At 38.6% G+C, this 23480-nt stretch overlaps 1 protein-coding gene across 1 annotated transcript; it reads right to left on the bottom strand.

Moving 5' to 3' along the window:
* Positions 1-948: 948 nt before the first annotated feature.
* On the bottom strand, positions 949-22088 carry crabp1a (cellular retinoic acid binding protein 1a). The gene is made up of 4 exons (XM_062420348.1): positions 22019-22088; positions 18208-18386; positions 3673-3786; positions 949-1316 (listed from the first exon to the last, which is right to left on the bottom strand). The coding sequence occupies exons 1-4, from the start codon at positions 22086-22088 to the stop codon at positions 1266-1268; spliced, it is 414 nt and encodes a 137-aa protein (XP_062276332.1). The 3' UTR covers positions 949-1265.
* Positions 22089-23480: the final 1392 nt, after the last annotated feature.

Raw genomic sequence — 23480 nt, 5'->3', positions numbered from 1 at the left:
CCCCCTGCTGGATAGGATTTGTATAGCATGACATTTATATGTTATGTTTCTTCCCAGGCGCCCCTGATTCCCACTGATTGTGACAGGACCTATATAAAGGGAGAGAAACTTGACTCACTCTTCCACTTCCCAGCAGCAGACTGTGTGCTATATGTTACTTCTTTGTCTGTTAGATGGGTCTGATAGTCTTGTTTTTGCAGCTTTGTTTCTGTTAGGTTTCGTTTTTATGTGATTGTAGGGCCTGGATCCTATGGCCCTTTGTGGGCTGGTCTGGATGTCTTCTCTTTGTTGTTCAGTGTGGCTGGCCCATCAGTTTTGGTTGGTTTATTTTGTTAATAAATTGGTTAATTTCTTTGCAAACCTGACTCATTATAATGTTTGGCCCTCATTGTCACGAGCTGTTTCAGAAGGCTTTAACAACTGCAACCGCAATCTTTGTTCATGCAAAGAAATAAATAATACAATTTACCTCACAGACAATAGTGAGATGTTGTAATGCTACCAGTTGTGTTTTTTTAGGTCACTGTGTTATGAGTCACAAAGGTTTCTTGTTGTGAGACAAATGTTAATGCCAATGTTAAGGTAAAAGATTTGTGCCTTTCAGATGTCGTGCTGAGCTGCATTTTGAAGGTTTTAATCACTGGTGGTGCTGTAGAGCAAAATTTTGAGTGAGATACACTATTCTACTGATCTGAGTGCTGGTGGCTGTAAAACTCCAAGAAATACATTAATCCAGCAGCAACGGAGGATTGAGGGAGAAAAGGAGAAATTGCAAATGCAGCACAGGTTTTATAAAGAAGGAAATGTATTCAATGTGTTTGTTAGACTTTAAAGATACACACTATTGAGAGATTAAACAATAAATGTGCACATAGAAAACTCAACGGGGTACCTTTTTTTTAATGGAAATATGTTATCAAGAAAGAGGCTCTGACGCTGTTTCTCCCATGTTTTATTGTTTCTTGTCATTGAACATCAATACTTACTCGATGAAACTGATGACTAACTCCTACAAAAACAGCTGACACCAAGGTTTGCAGATATGGACACTGAAATATCCAGCTACTGTACTGCGGACACAATATTCACTACAAATAACCAGATTACAGAGACATTGCTATTGTATGTTGAGGCTATGCAGACTGATGCTGAGAGATTACACAGGATACTTTGCAAATTTATTAGCACGTTAGCATGAGACAGTGTTGTTGGGGTTTAAACGAGCGGTGGTCCGCCTGGCTTGGTCCCGGTGAAGGTGCAGAGCTTCATTCCCGGACGTAAATCCGTGTGCACACTACGTCATCTGCCCCAAAAGTCTGGAAAAAAACAAAAAGATATTTCTGTGCGTTAGCCATCTTGTTTAACATTTGGCTAGTCCACAATAAAGACAACTAAACCTCAAAATGTAAAAGAACTCTCATGAAGCAATGATGAACGTGTCACAACATCGGAGATAAAATTATGACCCTGAATCGAGGCCAAACTGCAAACTGTTGACGATGAAACCAAAAGAATCTGCTTGATAACTGTTTTCTGCATCTCAACTTTGAAGTCTCTTGATCTGCCATCATTTTCTGATTTCATTTCTGGCTGATGTGAACTGTTTGCAGACTAAACCAATTAAAGGGATCATGCAAATCGTATGGAAATGTGTCCCACATACAGTGTGAACCACCACAGACAATCAGACCACTGCATTATGATTCCTAAAGCTGTAGCTCTGCAATTGTTCGGTCGGCTGTGTGTCTTGGGGCTTTTTTTTTAACTAGATAGATATAGTTCAGATTCAGTCAGTGTTTGTTTGTTTTTTTCTAGTTGCTCGTCCTGAGAAGAAAGAGTTGGTCGGTTTTGAAAGATGACTGAGTTTTGTCTTTTTTTTCTCCATTCCAACTATTGAGATTGGCAGGACAAAGTCATTTGGCGTTGGTGCGCTGTCACCAAATCAAAAAGTAAGACTGAATGCTCGTGAAAATGTCAAATGGTGTAACCACAAAGGAATGATAAATATTAAATATTGTATCCGCCTAGAGTGTATTTAAGTGTACTAATTACTTCATTCTTTAAAAAAAAAATTGAAATGGTTCCTGATTTACATGATTCCCCAGATTAAATGTAATATTTAGAACAATTGTATTCCATTACCTTTATTTAATATAAAAAAGTTATAATTTAAGATCATGCCAAACTAGTTGATATGGTGTTTTATTGAGAATTTAGGTTTTTTTAAGCAGGTGTAATTATTTGGTACAAAGTTTTTATGGTTACACCACTTAGACATTTTTGCTATAACCCTCTAATATATTCTCTCAAAATTGATTAAAAGCCGAAATTTTGTGCTGGGTCCACAAATAAAATAATGTGTGCAGGTTATTTATACGTTTTTTAAATTTATTTTAACCCCTTTAAATTTGACTAAACCGCATGGACGCAAACAAACATCATTGATCCATATACACTCCAAAAGATGTGGTTTGAGTGATTGGATCACAATGCATCTTGGAGTTCGTTTACACTTCATTTAGCACTGTCCGCTTGTGATCTGATCGCCCAAGACGCATGTCGAAACCAAGTCTAAACAGGGTCTCTCAGTTGTGATCCGAATGAGGTCTTCCTGAAGGTTGGATGATGGTGTGACAGCACGGAGGGCTGAGGTGAGAAGAGCTGTTGTCACGGCTCGGCCAACTCAATCTCCATTAGTGCGTGAATCCTTCAGCTCCTTCGGGTCAGTCGGGCCAAAGTGTCACCAGAGCGTCAGGTGCTGTATCACATTCTGCTTTTATCACCCCAACATTGGAAAAGATTTCACATGTTTTCTGCCGTCTTCTGGGTCTGAACATTGAGGAGCTTTCAGGAGGGTCCTGCAATACTATTCAAGCATCGAAGATGTGATTATGAAAAGTCTTCTGTGCATCTAGCCTGTAACATAAAGCCATGCAAACATCCTGTGATTACTTTTTCAGCTTCTATACCTTCTATATTGTTGTTCCAAGCCTTTGCCTTTTGCCATTTATCTTACACGTACTAGAGGAACAATAAAGAAGACTATGGGAGCATTGAAAGTTGAGAGAGGAAAGCTGTTGAGTCCTTGAGAACTGTTCATCCAGTCTGTTGGTCTTGGACGGGCTCCCCTGCACATCCTCCGAAGGGCTTTAGACCCATTGACTCCTGCCCATATTAATCTGGCTAAATACTGGGGGTATTACTGCAATGTCAGTGTAGCAGCTCCTCTTGTTCTCCTTTCACATCTCTGCGGGGTGGATGAAAGCTTGACTCCTTGGGAAACAGCCTCTCTCATTTCCTTTTACGAATGAATCTCCAGGGTGACTTCATACACTCGCTGCCTCATTTCATTAACCATTTCTCAAACTGAGTACACTAGCTGCTCGAAAAGCCCATTTTAATGCATCTGATGTCTTCTGAGTCTCCCTGAGAACAAGTCACCTAACAGGCGAACAATACAGATTAGCTCCTGATCAGATCATACAAGAGCCTCTCTACTATCCCTGATAATGATCTTTTCAAATGAACATCTTAACTTCTTGTACCTTCTCTCTTTGAGGACCCATCCTCTGCCTTAAAATTTCCTAAAAAAGAGGGTTTTCTGCCTCCTTTCTAAGAAGTAATCTATTAAGAGGCTTTCAGTATAAGATGATGAGTTATTGCCCTGCGTACCAGTTTGAGCTCATCGCCATTCAGCTCTCGGGTCCAGTAGGTTTTGGGTCCAGCCCCATCCACCAGAGTCTGCTTACAGTGCATCTTGTTCTCCGTCTCCCAGGTGGCGAGGCTCTGCAGAGGAGAAAGACGAGAAAGTTTGAAGGTCAGCATGATGATAAAACACATCTATAAGGCATACTGTTTATTTAGCTTATCTCATAACGCTCTCTGGTTGAAAAGTTTCAAGGGTGTAGCATCTCTCTTCAAACCTCGAATCAGTCATTAGTGTGCATGGATGTGGTCAGAAATGTGCTTTATTTTCTATTGTAGGTTTAAGAGTAGCTAGGTTTTGCCTTTAATGGAGAGAGAGAGACAGAAAACAAGAGGAAAGAGAGAGAGAAGAGTATGACATGAAACAAGGTTATGTGGCATACGCTGTAACCAGCTACCAGGACGCTCCATTATGCAGTATTTTTTAAACTGACACAATTGCATCCATACATCATCACCATCTGTTGGAGTTCATATAAACCTGTTAACAGCTATCAAAGAGGTGCTGTAATGGAGACAGAGAGTGAACCATATTACTGCAATGGTATGGACAATTTCTAACCTGAAATCCATTCAAACACTTGTTATCTTGTTTGGTGGGTATTTTTTTTGGCACTCTGTAGTCTGTAAATCATGTCATCATGTATAATGAAGGTCAAGCAGATTGAAATTTTGTAAATTTAAAAGTATACTAGCAGTATGTGTGTCAGTTTTTTTTCATTTTCACTCTAGTTGCATTTTTCTCCAACGTGCCTGTGACCCATTCACATGTACAATGATTGTTTCAGTTTTTTTGAGAATCTCAGTCAGAGATCAAATATTCAGTTTATACAAAGGTTTCTTTTATTTAGGTTTTAGGTTTGGTTTTTGTATTGTTTTTTATGGTGGTTAATTAGTCTCAAAACTCGCCCACATAAACACTGAAACTCTGGTAATCTAGGCCAGATTTTTTTATTTAGACCTGGTCTAGTGTGGTCTGGATGGATCAGTGAAATCGCCCTTTTTTCTGTTTTTATGAGCAAAATAAAGGTTTCACAAATCTAAAAGTATGTTTAAACAGCGTTAAAGCTTTTGTTCTGATGTCTAACACTTTTTCGTAAGTGTAAGTGGTGAGAAAATATCTTTATGTTTCCCTTTGTTCTCTCGGGTAACTGCCTGTCTTTAAATGTGCCCTATGCTTATTCATCAATGGCCATGCCAGACCTCAATGACCAAAGCAAAGACTATTAGGCTATGAATCAACAGCTGAAGAAAAAAGAAATCCTCTTAACACTTTAGTCGCTCAGGGTCTGCTAATTCGCTTCAACAATATTTCAAATGACTTCAACGGGATTAGTCAGACTTTGACTTCAGGACCAATTTTTCTTGAAGTCACTGACTCAAATTGCTTATCAAAGTTAAGAATTCATTAATGATCGGGGCCAAGGTGACCCTGTGGCACTAATTTGTGGAGAGGATTTATCATTTTTGGTCAGCTCAGGGTCCATTAACTGCCCTCGTGTTTCATTACCTCAACTGTCTACTGTCACAAAAAGTGTTTCTTTTAAAGGAGTAGTTCAAGATTTATAGAATACACGTATTTTTCTTGCTGGAGGGTAACATAAGAAAAGATAGATGCCAGGTCAACATTTGCCCATTTAATTTAGATATGAAGCTACAGCTAGCTCACCGATGTCAGCATAAGGACTGGAAACATATGGGGAGAATGTAACAACATTAACACGTCATATCTGGGTTGTTTAATTTGTTCAAAGCGTAAAACTAATAAGTGTAAAATTAAAAAGTGATCTTAACATAGTGCTAGTGGCAGTTTTCTTTTATATCTTTGCCGGGAGAGCCAGCCAGACTTCTTGTTTCCAGTTTTTATGCTAACCTTAGCCAGCTAGCTGTAGCATCTAATGGATAAGTAAGTTATTGGACAAGAAAGTAAATACACATATTTCCCAAAATGTCAAACCATTCCCTTGATGTTATTTTAGAGCTACAAGTTTCCTAATTTCAATCCAAATATTCGCCAACTATTCAAACTCTCTCTGTTGGCTTGCTATCTGGCTGAATATATGTTTTCCCACACTGCTGAAATTTCCTCTCAATGAAGCCGGCTGTATTTTCCTTTTCAGCATCTTTCCCAGTTGAAGCGATCCATCACCAAAGCCTGGATCTGATCAAAGCTGCATCGCCTCATCTGACTCAAGCATACAATTTACATACATCTAAATCTGGACAGGATTATTGTGAACATCTATATTGTTTTTCCAGCGTAGCCTATTTGTGGCGCTGCTCGTTGACAATTTGTTTGATAATTTGAACAAGGAGCACGTACGACTCAGTGTTGGATGGAGCGGCAGCCTTAGTTTCTCAGAGGCAAATGTTAATCACCATATCAAAGGTAAGAAAAGCCATCATGGCTCCCCACGGGCCGCTGTCAGCAGACTTTGCCAAGCTGAACAACAGCGGGGCTTTTCTACAGCTCTCTACAGCTCTCCCTCTGATTTGTTTCTAATAAAGCCAGAACCCAGAGAGTCGATTAGCTACGGCTCCATTTTAGCACTAGCATCAGTCTCAGCCTCTGACTTGGATGGATTTTCTCTCATTCTCTCTGTTGCACAGTAAGTCACAGACAAATTCTCACACAGTCTTTCTCTTCTAAATAACACACGAGAGCTTGTGCACACGCATCTGAGAAAAAATCCTATCCTATCCAAGACAAACTTATCCTGCAAGTCCGGCTCTGGCTCAGTCTTTCACAAACTTGCATTGCTTATAAGATACAAACAGTGTCTCTAAAAGAAGGAGAACATCTAATTTCCTGCTTGGTTTAAAGTTTTTATGTTGGATTTCACAACATTTCTTTCAGAGCCTGAAATAACAAGCTCGTTCCCGGTTTGCAGTCATCTCTTCCCGAAATGTAATCAAATTATCTTTCCCACATCAGTTTGCTCATCACTTTTCCCGGTCTCAACAACTTTCCCTTGAAAAATATGAGGCACAGTTGTTCATTTTCCATGAACCTTATAAAATCAACTAAAAGGGTATTTACCAAGCCACAAATAGCACAAATAGCACATCTGGGTGGTGACATAGCAACAGCAGAAGTTTCACAGTGAAGAACTCCATTTAAAAAGTCAGAGCTTTTATCCTAAAAGGTTTTTTTACATAGAAGGTCATCCCACTTCTAATATGTCTCTACTGCAGGTCATTTTTCATTATTTAATGATAGAGAAACTTTTTTTGAGTATATGTCCTTGACTAATGTTAATCACGGTTGATGGTTGTTGCATGTTCGCTCCATAATGGCTTTACCCAATTCAAATTGGAGTCTAAGGCCCTTGAAATTTTAATGTGATCATAGTATTCTTTCAAGTTATCCTGAAAAATAAGGCAATGCCAGTAGCATTGTGGTCATCTGTTTTAAAGTCTACAACAGTGATTAATTTATACCACTAGAAGTCACCAAATTTAAAAATCCTCAACACATACAAGATTTATAATCCTAAAGATTTTCATGGTATCAAACTCAATTTTAATGCAATTTAATGCATTCTTTATGCAATAGCAATTTAGTGTGTACTATATTCTTGTATCGCCTCCCTGTGTATTGATACTGGCAGAGTCCGCCTGTCCTGCACAGGATTCAAGTTGAGTATTCCTCCACCCAGAAGGCAATAGTGTGTTCACATAATGAACATCAGCTAGTGCATGATCGCATCTAACGGCATCTTATAGGAGCTAACCAATCAGAAGTAAGCAGGCTCATTGGGGGCCTTAAAGAGACGGGAGCTAAAACGTCCAGTTTCAGACAGAGACTGAACTGAGGAAATGCATAAAGAGCCAGTATAAGATAAATAAATGGAGGATTCTTAAATGTAAATCATGCAGAGATATCGTGGAATAAAAATATGGACCTCTAATCGGCAGGATTTGTTCCCTTTAATAGAAAAGTAAAAACCTTGCCTTCTTTCCCATTTCCCCAAAACCTGGACAACCATAGTGTGAAGTGGGTGTGAATGTTGAAATGTTGGTTTCAGAAATGTAAAGAAATTGTTAGACGTGGCTCTGCCAATTCCCATGTTTGAAAGATATGAAGAGTTTGAGGCATACTAAAAGCTTAAATTTTGAAAAGTAACTCCTTAAAGGGTCATTTAAAACCACCTTGCTGCAGTGATATACTCCAGGACACCATGACATCACTGTTGGGTGTAGTTATAAGTACAAAAGAGCTCATTTCTTACCACACCCACCACTGATTCCTTCAACCAGAGCCTGGTTCAGCTCGGTGTTAATGTGAGGAACAGACGGAATAAATTCCGAGAAATGAGACTAAATTAGATTAAAGTTCTACAAATGAGGCTGCAGATCCCGCAAACCAATATTTTGTGCTTTCAGTGTTGTATTAGAATCAGTCTGAACGAATCAATCCTCCAACTCACTCAGATTTTTGATTTGCTTGTGGTTCGCCGCGGGCCTGTTCCTGCCTCTCCATGCTAAATGACAGACTGTCAAAAGCAAAGAAATCACACCCAAGTCTCCGTCTCTCATCTGCTCTGGAAATACAGCCCCACTTTTATCCATTAAGGCTGATGAAACTCTTTGATACAAATTACTTTCATCAATTCATTACCGGATCACCTGTCAGGGGTTTACAGTCCACTATCTGAACAAACATCTTGTGCCATGTGTCGCGAATATATAATGACGCACTTTAGTGGATGTTACATGTGTGTCTTACATCACATGTTTTGATTATTCTCTGCAATAATGCTCCTGATCCTTATTCACTCAACATATCTGCTCACTGTCCCTCCACGTAGCCTCATGACAGGTGACTGATACGAAAAGTCTGTCTCTATGGCAACCAGCTGGGTTAAAAGACTCCATTTGTCAAGTCTTTTTTTTTTGCCCTAGAAGTGACTTTTTGTGCTGAGGGGGATTTCAACCTCTGCTGAAACTCAACAAATGTTCAGTTTAGATGAATACAGCAATTTTCTGAAATGAATGGTACAAAAGTAGAGAAGGAAATCCATCAGAGCAGGTACATAATCACCTCATCATGACTTCCACTCTGCACTATAAAGTCAACCTGCTGTCTGTTTCTCTGCAGACAATAAGCACCTTATCACTTTCTCCTCCTTGGGGTGAGAAGAGTCTGTCTGATCCCGCCGCACTCGCACAGATTAACTGCAGCTTTTTAACCTTGTGGTGGTGTTAATCAGCCCTCTGCTCCTCGCCAGGCACAGATCAGCATGTAATCCCTTTAACTACGGGTGCAGCTGGCCTCAGCCAAAACTCACTTAGGGCTCTCCTGCCAACTGCTCCACCTTAGAGTCCGCCAAACCCCACACTGCCCCTGCAGCTCTTGTGCCAGTGTCAGTGGGCACAACGTCCTGCAAGTTTAGCTCCAGTCTTGTGTGATTGCCACACTGCAGCTGACAGCCAACAACTCAAAGACAAAATATAAAATACATTCAAAAACTAATAGGACAGCGACATATAAATATGTTTTACGTTAGCTTTGTACTCCGAGAGCTCCAAAAGTTTAAATTCCTAGATATTAAATTTAGAGACGAAAGAGTTTATATCCACATCAGATGAAAAGTGTAGATATTATCTTTTTTATCCAAAGTTCAGTTTAAAGGATAAAATGTTATTTGATTAATAGATTAATTTAAATAAATTCAACCTACTAAGTTGTTATGTTGAATGGAAGACACAGAGCAACATTAGCATTTACTTGCAGTTGTGTTTGTGTTCATGTGATAAATGTAACAATATTTACTCTCTTTTAACTCTGTTTTTGTTCTCCACCAACTCCTGAGGGAAATATCAGGCTCTTAAGATGCTAAATGCTCCCCCATATTCTCCAACTAGTCAGTAACTGTAATCTGTTTGGTGGTGGACAGGTAGCGAATAGAGGGTTTATCAGAGCTTTTTCACTGAAAACAGCTGCCTGGTAGGTCAGGAAATGATGCAAGAGTTAAAGTTGTGGGCTGTAAAACGAAATCAATGAGCTGAAAGATGCTAAAATGCTCCGAGGGGATCATACTCAAAGTGGATGCAAACAAATTGAAATATCCCACTCAGTTTGGACAACAAATGAAAAGTCACTTAAACCTCATGCTCATTGTTTCCGGAGCACGAAGCCAAAACAACTACAAACATTTCACTGAGCCTCTAATTGCAAAATCATTGTTTCCAGGTCGAAAGCTGCGACGCTGTTGCTCAAACCCAAACAAACTGATGTGGCGAGCGCGTGATGACAACGCGACTTGTCTGCCTCGTAGTGGAGAGGCTTCATGTGGTGAAAAGCCACACTGAGAGGCGTCTAGCCCATGCCCAATACCAGTGGCGGCCGGTCAATGCGGGGCGCTGGGGCGCCGCCCCCATCAAATATCTGGCCAAAATCTACTTAAACATATTAAACATAAATGAATTAGAAAATGCTAAATAATTATGAAATAAATAGTATTTGTTTGCAAGATGGTCCTGTTAGCCTCTAAGCACCTGTCATCATTCATTATAAATCGATTCCAAATGGTATTTTATTAATTTCTATATGTACTTCCTGTATGTGGGGCGCCGGACTAATGGAAGTCAATGCAAGCCCTCAAACTTTTGACAAGCATGTGACCTGAGGCTGCTCTCTCATTGGCCTGCGTCACGTTTCCCACGGGGCGCAGCTCAGTGCGCCCCGGACACGCCCACTTTTATTGGCAGCGAATTGTTGTTGTTTCATGTTTTTTAATCTACTGTGATTGGACAGTTCCGGCTGTCATTCACGCCCTCCCGTCAGCTGCTGTCACCCAAACTCCTGCTTACGGTAGGTTCAGGAGATGACGTTAAAGTGGAGCCGCGGAAATTAAAGAAGATTATTTTGTAATTTCTCTACAAAAAAATAATTTCACAAGACTTTAACTAGAAGAGAGAAAAAGGATAAAGCAGCAGCAGGTGATGGAGGAGCTGAGAGTATCTCCTGCTGCTGTTATGATAAACGGAGCTGGCTAGCTGGATGCAGTGTGAGTTATTCCTTTTATTGCTTAATCTGTTTGCTGTTTCAAAGTGTCAGCACCGAAACGTTGTGGACAACGACAGGGGAACGAGACCTAAAACATCTCTCTGAAAAAAATCAAACAGAAAGCTGCAGCCATCGAGACAATAGCATGGAGCTAAGTTGTTTTTAGCAGACTTAGCATTGCTGAGCTCTTTCTGCAGCTGTTTCACCACATCTGGCCACATGTAGACCTCTGCTATGCCAAGCTCCAGAAGAGGAACATAGATTCAGTCAGTGGCTGCATCCAGCAGCTCCAACAGGACATATAAAAGATCAGGTAGTAGCTGCATTGCTGTTATTAATATTGTAAAGTGTTAAAAAATACTTTATAAAAGACATAACTATGAAATGTAAAAAACTAAAATGCATAAATGCAGGATAAGAAATGATGGAGGTAATTTTGACTATTACAGTTGATTTGGGTACATTTCATTATTAAAGTTAAATAAATTATGCCTAATCACAGCAGTGTATAGTGCTTAATGCGCCATCTATTGTCATGTTTAGGTATTGCAACAACTAACAGATAACAGTGAAATCAGGACTGAAGACACAATAACTAAAATATAGGTGGTGTCTCTTTTTAAGCATATTACCTTATTGGTAACTCTGCTTTAACTGCTGGTATCTTTAAGTGATGTGAGTGAAATGTGCATTTTATCATATCTGGTTATAATTTTTTATTCCTCTCTCTGTGGGTCAGAGATACCATACTGGGACAAACCAGGGGACATTATAGTGTGTTGTGTTGTTTTTAGATTCGTTTTTCTTTCTTATTTATATTTTTTTGCTGCGGTATGAAGTGGTGCTACGGCTTATTTGACACTAACCCTAGGACCACCAACCATCAAACTGCGCCCCCCCAAACATTTTTGTCACCAGCCGCCACTGCCCAATACCCAGCATGCCCCAGGGCACAGACAGAAGGAGCCACGCTGTCTCCTTGGATCGGAAATAGGTCATGTCTGCCCTCCCTGACATGTAGTTCATGCCAAAAAAACAAAAGGAGATTAAAACATAACTCAGATTTTAGCTGTTGAATGTTTCACTATCAATAAATACACAGACCCTTAATATATTCGGGCATTGTGGTTTCCACAAAATATATGTTTCTCTGGTTGTTGGCTGAATTACGTTCACTTAATGCAATGCATGCACGCAATTACAAATTTTTCCGTTTCCATGTGCAATATTTCTTCTCCACAGGCATGAATATCACTGCTCGCTGTTGCCCAAGAATTTGTCAGGGTGGTAAATTTCCTCTTTTATATTTGAGAGTAGAAACTGTTTATCTTTTTGGAAGAGAGACCTTGAGCACATAAAGTCTGTTGTGTTGCAATGCCTTGCTCATGGACACTGGCTGTTGAAACCTGCACTGCACAGTTGATGCCTGTCTCTCAACACTATGATGCATGTTGTAATGCAAATCAGATAATGTTCATATAAAGTGCAACAATATGAAAAGTCTTATTCATATTGTGGGTGGTAGTTTTGTACTGTATTTCTGTATTTCTATAATATTATGCTTGTTGTACCATACTGGCATTCCTGTAATAGTTTTAAATGTTTGAAATAATTCTGCATTGATTTTGCATTGCAATCCTATAACGTTGTTAAACTCAAAATGGACAGTCCTTTTAAATGATCAAAACTGATGCAGCAGAACCTGAAATATTTTTTATTCCATGTACTTTTTTCTTGTTACAACTGCCTGCTGACAGTTCAGTCAGAGATTTGGGTTTTTTTATGCTAGCAGCAGCTAATGTAGCCTCAAGCCACCAGCCGCAGAGGTGAGGAGCGGTCTACAGAAGTCCGATAAATCACTTTTTTCTATCTCCACAACCTGAGATTTTCTTCCTTATTCAAACTTGGAGTCGTTAGTGCCAACCAACGCTGATTCAAGTCAGGGGCCCAAGATTCTTTTAATAAGTGTGAGGGTCAAAAAGTTAGTGTGTGTAGATAAACTTTTGTGGAGTAACTAAAGCTTGCTTGCATCACAGGATGATCGTATAATTTCAAACACAAAGCAGCTTGTGGGATTAGATACAAGCTTTTTTCAATTACCCAAAACTACAAGTTCACAGGACAATAAGACTTCTGCAGCTGAGTAACAGCAAGCAGGCATCAGGCATGTTAATGCTGACCTTGTGTTGTAAGCAGCCATGGCCCAGTTCCATATTTAACTATAAATCAGCAAAATACATAACTTTCCTGCTGTTTCGCCTTCACAGATCATGAACATGCAGTTCATGAGATTTAATGAGATTTCATGAATTAACCAATTCACTTGAACTATGAGCGTCAGCATCCAATTAAGAAACAATAATTTCAATAAAAAAATATTCTTCCTGTTTTATGTTTGCTTGTTTTATTTTACCTAATGTCTTCAAGTGAACAGGAATGATATAAACCTCTTTATAACATAAGTCTTACAGGGGCATTTGTGGAGATATAGTGATACTAAAAAGAATTTGGGAGGAGGGTAAAGTCGGGGGTCAATGTCACACCCTACTTCGAGCACCTTTGACTCAAGTGACATCGCTTGAAGTAATTTATCATTTATTTTTTCAACTTTTTTCACACATGCACAATTACTCCCCCAGGACCTGTAAACTGTCCTTAATGGGTACAATCGGTGGATCCCCTTTAAATTCTCAGGTCAAATCTGTGATGTTAATCTAAACACACAGCTGCTAAAACTCAAAATGCAAGACTAGAAACTGCTGTCATGAACAAAGAAAATATTGCCAATCATGACCAGAGTAGTTTGCTTTTTTTTTTTTTTTTTTAATATATTTGAGAGCTTTAAAAACACCATATACACATTTCTTCAAGGGGGACTTTTCGTTATGTGACCCACAGTTCACAAAAATGGTAATAAAATGCCTCTATTTTTAAAGTTTTGTATTGTTTTATATATGTAAATGTACAAATCTGACCTGTGTCACCATTCAAACATGTTGTTGTATTCATCATATTCTATAAAATCTTCTCCTGGACCATAAAATAGTGATTTTGACTTTTTTTTACAAGATTAACCAAACATTTAATAATGGGGAATTTATGAATGTGAATTGATACAGAAACTAATTATGAGTCTGAATATGAACAGTATGTGAGGGTTAAAGACAATGTAAATGTAAATGATATCTTTTTAAAATCTATATACAGGATTTTTGAATAAAACTCAACATTAATGCTGATCTGAACATTTATGCCTCATGGATACATTTGGCACAGATGCACTTTTTCTTTTAAAAAGAAGAGATGTTTTCAAAAACCCGAATAATCTCATCCATAAAACCCCAGAGTTCATCCAGTGGTTAGAAAAGTTTGACAAGTTATTCTCTGTGGTGTCAACAACTCAACATCTTAAATCGGTTACGCAACTCTCCTCTGCTGCGCTGCAACAGCCGCCGTGGCCTGTTCTTTATAAAAAAAGTTGGACCAAGATGAAAGAGCATATTTTAACACAGCAGACACTTTCACATTCAATTTTTTTCAAGACAGTTATTTGCAAGTATGATGGCATTGTGTCCAGAGCACAAACACAGCACCAGTCACCAACCTTATGCTGGTAAAATATGCAGTTAGCTGGTAGATTAGATCACTCACCAGCCAAAAAACAATAGAAAAACATTCATTGGCTGGTAGAATTTGAACATTCACTTGTCATTTGAAAGATGGGCCTGGTTCAAAGCTATAAAGTTGAAGACTCTGAGAAAAAGACACTAAATCCCTTCCAGCTCCTGTATTTCTGTTCTTGAGCTCTGATCTGTATTTTCTATCAAAATGCGAGACAGCAAGCCGCAATGAGAGTCTAATTTGTCATTTAATGAGCTAGTTACTTGCTATTTTTATCCCCTCATGTGTCCATTAGTGCGAGAGGACAACACTGGATTACATGTTAATGTTGTTTACCCACTGTTGCCTCGTTAAATCAAACAGGACTCTTTATCTCTCCGACTGAGCCGCTGGTCGCTCAGCAGACAGCGATATGTCAGCCACTCACAGGACCACCAAAACAAGTCTCCTGTTTCCCAAAGTGACTCAGCAACAGCGTGTTCCTGCCATGACATCTCGTCGCTGAATTCTTCAACTTTGGGGCGCTGACTCTGTTCATTGTGTAGCTGAAATAAAATTGTGGAGGGTAATTTATCTAATGAAGGAAATCGACAGCATGCAGATCTCATGGAGAAGGATTCAATCTTTAACTAACTTCTCTTTTTAAATGATTGTTATACCTCGATTATGCATAAAACACCTAAAAACTGGTTTAAAAAATGATTATTCCTTCAGACCTTTATTTGCAATATGTTACAGCAATCCTGTCTCTAGAAATGACATTTATGTACAACTAAATTGCAACAGCCCTGAATAAAACTTTCTGCCATTATGATGAAAAAAAACGTATTTGTTACGTCACAAACATGTTGGTAACAGTTTATGGTAAAGGTAAATTAATTATCATGACTTTATTAAAATATTAAAAAAAGCACAAATTCAATCTCATCAACTATCAGGAATGTACAAGAATTAACATCTAATTAACAAATAACATCTCATTTGTGTCTTAATGTAAACTAAGGTATTTCAATCATCATGATTTCTGACTTATTAATGGTGTTCATGTCTTCTTCATTGTGAAGTCTGCAGATAAATGAGCGAGCTACAAAACTGACCTGGAAATGTTAATATTGAATTTTAATGTAATGTTGAGATAATAACTGCAGTGTTATTAAACATTTTTATGGTCACTTTTAGGTCCTGGCAGCACTCAGTTATGGTTAGGGAAAGATTACAGCCTCGGTTTAATACCAAAAGTAGCAGTGACTTGAAGCACACTTAAATCACAATGTGATGTGGCCAGAATACAGAAGTATATTTTATGAGGTAATGATGTAAATTACAAGCAAAAAAAAGATTAAAATGAAATCAATCAAAGCAGAATGTTTGATGCTTTGACACAAATGAGAAAAACACAGGAGTCGTGCTTTGAGATCATAATCATAATTTCCACGTGGACGTTATCAGGCTGATCGAGACGGCTCCTACTTATCTAATCCTGCATTCTACATATTTATTACATGGATGAGATAAAAGTCTCAGTGTTGAGATCATATCGGGACGTGTCCTCGAGAAACCTGCTCACTTCTATTACACAAGCCCATCTGTTATTTCATTCAAGCCTTTTTTATATGTTTTTATGAATAATTACATTACATAATAAATTGCAGATATCCTGAGATTTAAGAATGTATAAGCCCTTAATTTTCCCTAAAAATACAAAATTAAAGGAATATATATATAATATGTCGTGCCTGCTTTCCAAACCTGTATATGAGCTGACTGTGTGAGAACCCCCCCCCTCAGGGCCCGAAGAGGTTCAGAGAGAAACTCTCATCCATCCCAACCTGAGCTGCCCTTAATCCAGCTGCACGGACGTGAGGATGATACCAATGCAAGAGACTGCAAGGACGTATTAATTTTTCACTGAACCCTCAACAAGAGGAGCAACAATAGCCCCGGTAAAACCTTGAAGGGCTTAAACACTCATGCACATATCAACAAATATACACAGAATACTCGAGAGAAAAGCTTAAATTAGATATCTTTATATCCAAGTCTCCTTTTGTTAATGTAAGAGCATCAACCAGAACAAATATATGACCGGAGGAAATAAACGATTGAATGACCACAGTCTCAGTGCTTCAGGGAATATATAGGATCTTTGTCTCTCTATATATTTGCCTACAGATTGCATTGACGTACATCAGTTTCCTGGATGCTTACCCCCACTTTACCATCAGAGCTATATTCCTAACCCTCAGACTCATTTAAACTCAACTCAAACTAATTTAAACCCTCATGCTTCAGCAACTTTTTTGCCACCCGATACAAAGTGAGTCCCCTTAATGCAACCAATAAAATAGATTTTTGTTGCCACAACATGAATAATACAAGTACTTATACACACACACACATATGCTAACATACTCACACAGCAGTCACATCAATTATTTAGACAAAAAAGTAATCTGCAACTATTTTAATAAGCTAATAATCTTTTTTTTTCAGTAAAATTCCCCATAATTTGTTGCTTTTAGCTTCTAAAATGTGATGATTTAATGCTTTTCTTGGTTATAAATGATAATTAAATTAATATCTTTGGAGCCTTTGACTGTTGATTGAACAAAAAGGAAATATTTGAGGACGTCTCCTTTGAGTCTGGGAAATTATAACAAGCATTTTCACAGTTTTAAAATAATCGCCAGAATAATTGACAATAAGAATAATTGTTAGTTGTAACCCTAATTCAGTTGATATTTGAATAAAAGTATAAGTGAGTGAATTAGACTGAATTAAGTTTGAGAAAAGGGAGGGTAATATGAATTGATTTGAGATGAAATGTTCTGTTAGTTGAAAATTGAAGGTTTTATCCAACAAATCTCAAAAGTTTTGATGTATTTTGTCGACGATTCCATGTAGACATTCATTTCCATTCATTGCTGTACAATATGAACATTAATTAGCAGACTCTTGAAATTCAAAGTTGCAGCATTATGATGCATCCTCATGTCTCTCTCGACTTCTTTCCTCTCTACATCATTCATAACCATCTGCTGTGCACACAGATGTCCCGATGCTTGTATGTGCATACATATACCTGGCTTTGTAAAGCACTTTGGTGCAAAATGTGTTTGCTTTCTAAAGCGCTATATAAATAAAATCAATTTAAAAGTTTAAACATCTTTGCTGGCATTATCAAATCTCACCCTAACCGTGCTAAAAAAAAGGGAGAAACAATCTTATAAACAAAAAACATCCACACACTAAATAAATGCTCCTAAAAAGTAACTTGTGTAGTACAATTAAAACATTTTGACCTTATGTCTTCATCATGTAATCTTTAGCATGTACGCTAAATTAGGTGAAATTTACTGTATGGACCTTTCTTGGTCACATGCTGAATATTTTGTAATGAAGACGTAAAGTCGAAACTGTACTAAATAAATCATCTTTTTGGCAGCATCTATTCAGTGTCCCTTTGTTCTTTAGATTGTTTTTAAAAAACAATTTATAAGAAAGAAGGAAACTGTATCATTGTTGTGTAGTGAAGTGCAAATTACCTACAATAAAGTGCGTTATAATGCAATAAAAATGAAACACTGACAAAAGTGAAGGCAGACCAGCTTGTGTTAAGTCTGATAGATGAATAACTATTGATACTTAATAGATGTTCCTATATAGGAAAAAAATGGAAACCAATGGCTACCACAACTGCAGGAAAAATACTTTAAAATATGTGGTTGGCAAAAAATGTAAGTATTTATCAAGTATAGTTAAGGAGATAAAGACACTGATATGTTCCTAACAGGTGTGACTTTTACCTCCATCATCCACTAGAATCACTGAGTATCGATGTGCAATTTTTCGACTCTCTGCGGATCTACCTTGCACTTTCGTCCGTCCAAAGTCTCCTCGTCGAACTCTTCACCGACGTGGAAGTTGATCTCCGTGGTGCGCACAGTGGTGGACGTTTTGATGTAGAACTTGTCCCCGTCCTGGCGGATCTCCACGTGGGGGTTGGAGGCCGCAGCCACAGCCACCTTCCTCAACATGGCGTTCACTCCTGAGCGAAGAAACAGTCCCGTTAGTGTCAGTTATTAAAAGACAAATTAGTTGGATTTTTTATTACCTCATAGTACAAAAACGACTATAAATTATTCTTGGGGGTGTTTTAGGGTTGTGATCATTTCCCATGACTCACTAATTACAACATGCTAAAAGTTTTGGCTAGCAAATCTGACAATATCTGGTTTGCTAATTTTTAAAATCTGTTTTATGGTTTGAAATGAGCCAAACAGACATTGTTGTGAAGTTAGTCATTACAGCAGTGTGCATTATGATATTTTCCCTCTCAATTAAAAAAATATGTTTCATTGGTCTTTAGCGTTAGCTAATATGCTATGTATTATTCTTTGTTTCTGGCCACCATAATCAAAAGAGTGCCAGAGGTATTATTAGCTTCCTAATGGCCACAGATGGAGGTCAACAAGAGTTATAGATTGCTTAATATTGCTTAATATTACAATCAAGTCAGTACAGGAAAGAAATAGGTTAAAGGTTGATTTCTTCTACTAAGTGCAAAGCTAAAACTAAAATTCTTAGACATGCAAGAGAAAATGCGCAGATGTGGGTGCAACTTAGTCGTGAGAATATGATTATTTTGTTTTTGTACCTTGCAATAAAAAGAGAAAGAAAATGTGAGGCACAAAATGGAGGAAAAGAGAGATGAAAGTTTTGTTTTTTAAAGACAGATACCCTGTTTTTTGTTCTGTTGCTGCATCAAAACAGCCTCTAGTATGTTTTGTTGTCTTTCTCTTCTGCCTTGAGCTCGACCCCACCCAAATTTCAGACCTCTGCAGGCCCTCATGCCAGCTCCGCACACAAGACCTTAAATTCACCAGCGCACATACCAGCTGGATGTCTCCTTGTGTTTCTGTTTGTGGTGAACATGAACAACCTCGAGATTCAAAGTTAAAAAACATGATAAATGCTCTGTGGCTCCGACAGAAACGTCAACTATTTCTCGAAACTGGGAGAAATCTGTGGAATTTTTTGACTCCCGAGTCTTTGTGAGGGATTATTCAGCGATGCCTGAGAGAGAAAAAATGAACTTTTGAGGGTGTCAGGGCAGGTTAGCGATGGCCCCTCATTTTGTCTGGTGTAAGAGGGGTGGTGGGGGGGGGATCCTGGGTGTGGCAAAGCCGGGATTTTGGCATTCCCTGTTTGACTCTGCAAGGCCATCTGGCTTAATTTCCTGCCAAAGGTCCTGGCTCTTTTATTTCATTACCCTCTCTCATCACCGGAAATACTCAAATGTATAAAAACTTTGCAGACAAGATCAAGTATTTCATTTTTACAGATTTTCATGGATTATTATCATTGCTGGGAGATCCTCCAAACCCAAATCTACCACTGTGGCCTTGCTTCGTCACCACCCAGGCATAAAAACATATTAATTTGACAGCCTACACTCGACCCCACCCATGATCTGAAGGATCACATCGTGTGTTTTCATATCATTAAATATGTATTAGCATCACTGAGCCAACAGCCTGTCCTCATTTCTGGAAAAAATTGCACTTTTCAAAGTTGAATTCACTAATATTTGAAATATTAGGCATTTTTAAGCATCATGTACATCCCAGGTTAAAATAACAACAAGCTTTAGTTTCTAGATTATTACAAGTAGCCGACAGTCAAGGATACGTGGTCCTAGCACAAATTGGAACAAAGTTACTAAGATGAAAAATGTAAACTAATTCCCTCAATGCACCAACACAGTGACTACAGTTTCTCTTAATCTTGATGCGGGAACATGAATGACCTTTGCTAGTCATGCATTGCCTGACCAGGAACCCCATTAAGTCTTAACAAAATCAACACTTAGGCTCAGTAGTAAAAATGTGAATGTACTGTACAGTACATTAACATCCTTTATGCACATGCCTGCTCTCAATTAGCAAACAGTGAGTCTGATGATTTCGTACAGCTCTGTTCACTCAGCGTGCACCCGTGTTCCTCTGCTATAACAATCCCCTCCTACTGTAAGGAAACCTCAACAGATAATTATAAAGATGTTGATGGAAAGTGGCGGCCCTGCAGCACTGGAATCCACATTAGTTGCCCATCGCGGCTCTCCATTGACCGAGCCCTTATGTAAGAGCGAACGAGTGATCTGCTCTAGCAGATGTGCTTAATGTGTCCATAAACGGATGAGGTGCTAAACTCGGAGGGTGACTAGCTTCTCCTTGGTTGCACTCTGATCAGAGAAGCAGCTGCCTTATGGAGTTCAATCTAAATCAAACATGGGAAGGGTTGTTGAAGAGGTGCTGAATTTATTTGGTGAGCATTCTCACTCATAATGAATGAAAACCCAACTATTTCAGAAGTCTCAGTCTAATTTATATTGTCTTTCAAAGAAACTGTGTCTTTAAAAGCTCGTTCAAATCCAAAAGGGCGTTCAAGAGATATTAATCTATGCTTTTCAAATTGCTAACGGTAATAACAATGGGTTTTCTGTCTCAGTACTTTCCAATTTTTCCTACTCAAAGCCCATTGGTTCCTCCAGAAGATGTAAATCTTTAAAAACTGGTCTCAAAACATATAGTTTCATTTAAAAAAAGGGTTTGGTAATTTTCTAAAACAACTAGGCAGCGTCATTTTTAGCAAATGTTACTCAAACAGGAATTAATAGTGTATTTGTTTGGGACTAATACATTTGTTGCGGATGAATACACATTTGGGATTGATTTAATGGGATAATACTCGCTGGATAAATTCATGGTTCGGTTTTGGTCTTTTTGTGGGATTTGTTAACATTAAGAGAACTGGTTAAGGGTGTTTAGAGTGAAATTGCAACCAAAGAGCTAAATATGCACTCAGATACTCAAGAAAGTGCTGCAGCATTGCACAAATAACTAAACTGTCAGTTGTTTCAGCTTTGCAAGGTACAAAATTGTTCATCTTCCAATTTAACTTGCCCAATCTGTGATAAAAATGGAGTCCATCTTGTCTAAAAAAAGTTATAAATGTAATCTAGTTTGGTGTCAACTGTTTCTGAGGAGTTCTTGAAGCAGCTCCTTGTTCTCACAGTGGGAACTTAAACATTTCTATATTATTCTAAAGACCCTCAGCCTTTTTGCTGTGCCCTGCCTGTTTCAGCAGTCCCGGTGTGACGAAACGCTGCAACACAATTGGATGACCCAGTTAAACTGGTCCAAATCTAAACCATCACAATCATCAGTTAGGACTAAGAAGGGTGAAAAAGAATGAAAAAGATAGGACACAAGAGAATAGCACTGAGCTCCAGAGACCTCCCCTGGCATGGCAAATGCATGCCCTACTTAAATGCTTAACATGAATAATGTTGTGCCCCCCTCCTCTCTTCATGTTCCTGGTAACAATACCACGTCTGTTTTGGCTGGAATTCAGCATCCAGTGTTTCATATCTCCTGTAAAAGCCGAGGGATTTCCCTTCAGCAGCATCTCAATGTAGATCTCTGCCTCCTTTCCCAGGGAGCTTCTCCGAACAATACAATGTTGTTGGAGGTCAGGCATGCCATTCCCAAGGAAACAAGAAAAGCCTTTTTCTATATGGACATGATGGATAGTCAACCTCATGCAGGGATGTTGCGCTGGCAATGGAGGGGAAAGAGGAGAAGGAGAAAAGAGACAGGCAGGAAGAGAGGGGCTTACCCAAGGCTTTGAGAAGTTCATCAAAATTCTCACTCCTCTTCATCTTCCAGGTGCCGGCAAAGTTAGGCATGTCTGCTGAGGCTGAGTGCGAGGGCTGCAAAAAGAACCTGTTCCACGCTCTGATGTCTCTCTTCCCTCTTTCCCCTCTTCCCTCTGTCTCTGACTCTTTCTCACCCTCCTCCTCCTTCCCTGTGCTCCTGTCTCCTCTGCTCGGGGCTCAGCCTCTCGTTCACACTGTTACACACAAGTGTTTCTCTGGATTTTCTCTTTTTTTCTTCTTCTCCGTGTCACACACACTCTCTCTGTGTCTTCGTCTGCGCGTCTCAGTGTGCTGGCTGCAATCTCGTCCGTTTAGCTCCTTTATAGATACTGTCTATTAAGGGGAGTCAGAGGAGGTCCCTCCCCCTGAAAGCTCTGTCCCATTAATACAGTAGAGCAAGTCTGGCATGTCTGCTTTCTCCAGGGATCAAAAGCTTTAAATCATTTCTTTTAGAGTGTATTTATAGAGCAGAGGTTTGTCAACACCTCAATTCTGAATGTTCATCTTTAAAAATGTATTACAGGAACACAAGTTGGATTTTATTACAAGCTTAGGTCACAGGATTTATTCTTTAAATTCAAATCATCATGTTAATTTATTCAAAATGAATAGTTTGAGAAGGAAACGTTTATCTATTCTTAACCTATAATTCAATTTAAATCACATATCTGTAAAGCTAATCACAGTCCACCACCACTCACCCTACTTCTTCAGGTTTTCTGCCTTGTTGACTTAATAAAAGCCACATTTGACACTAAAACTTTGAACAAATTAGCCCCAAAACAATCCAGCACCACAAACACAGATCAAAGAGTTGCTTAATTGCACCGACTGTGAATCATCTCAGTGTTTTCTTGTTGATGCCTCCCAGGGCTTTAACAGAGAATTATGTATTTATTATGTATGCGTTTTTATTGTATTGTGTTATTAATTATGAATTAGTCTGCATTTTTATGAGAAGTGGAAGCAGTGGGATAATTTAGGGATTTTTAATGAAGTGAGTTTTGGTTTAACAGCACTGCACCAGGGTAGCAATCATGAAAATATAACTATTGAGCAAATGTTTCAATCTCAATAACTGCTGGATGAAAAGTGAAAGATAATAGCAAAAAGAAACTGTGACAAAGTGAAACTGAGCTGCATGCTGACTAGAGCTGCTCTGTTGGTCGATTACATATGAATTGATAAGCGATTCATGATTGAAGTCATGTAAAAGTAACAAATATTTATTGATTTTAGCTTCTTAAATCCGAGAATTGGCTGCTTTTCCTTGTCTTGAGTATCTACAGGTTTTGGACTTTTGGTCAGGATAAACAAGACATCTGATATCACCATGTTGGGTTAAAGATATTTTTTGGACCTTTAGTCAAGTTGTTACTTAAGTGAGAAAATAATCAGCTGATAGATGTATAATGAAAATGA

The sequence above is a fragment of the Scomber scombrus genome, chromosome 6, assembly GCF_963691925.1.
Source record: "Scomber scombrus chromosome 6, fScoSco1.1, whole genome shotgun sequence".
Lineage (NCBI taxonomy): Eukaryota > Metazoa > Chordata > Actinopteri > Scombriformes > Scombridae > Scomber > Scomber scombrus.
The sequence above is the reverse complement of the archived record's forward strand: the minus strand, read 5'-3'. Positions and strand labels throughout refer to the sequence as shown.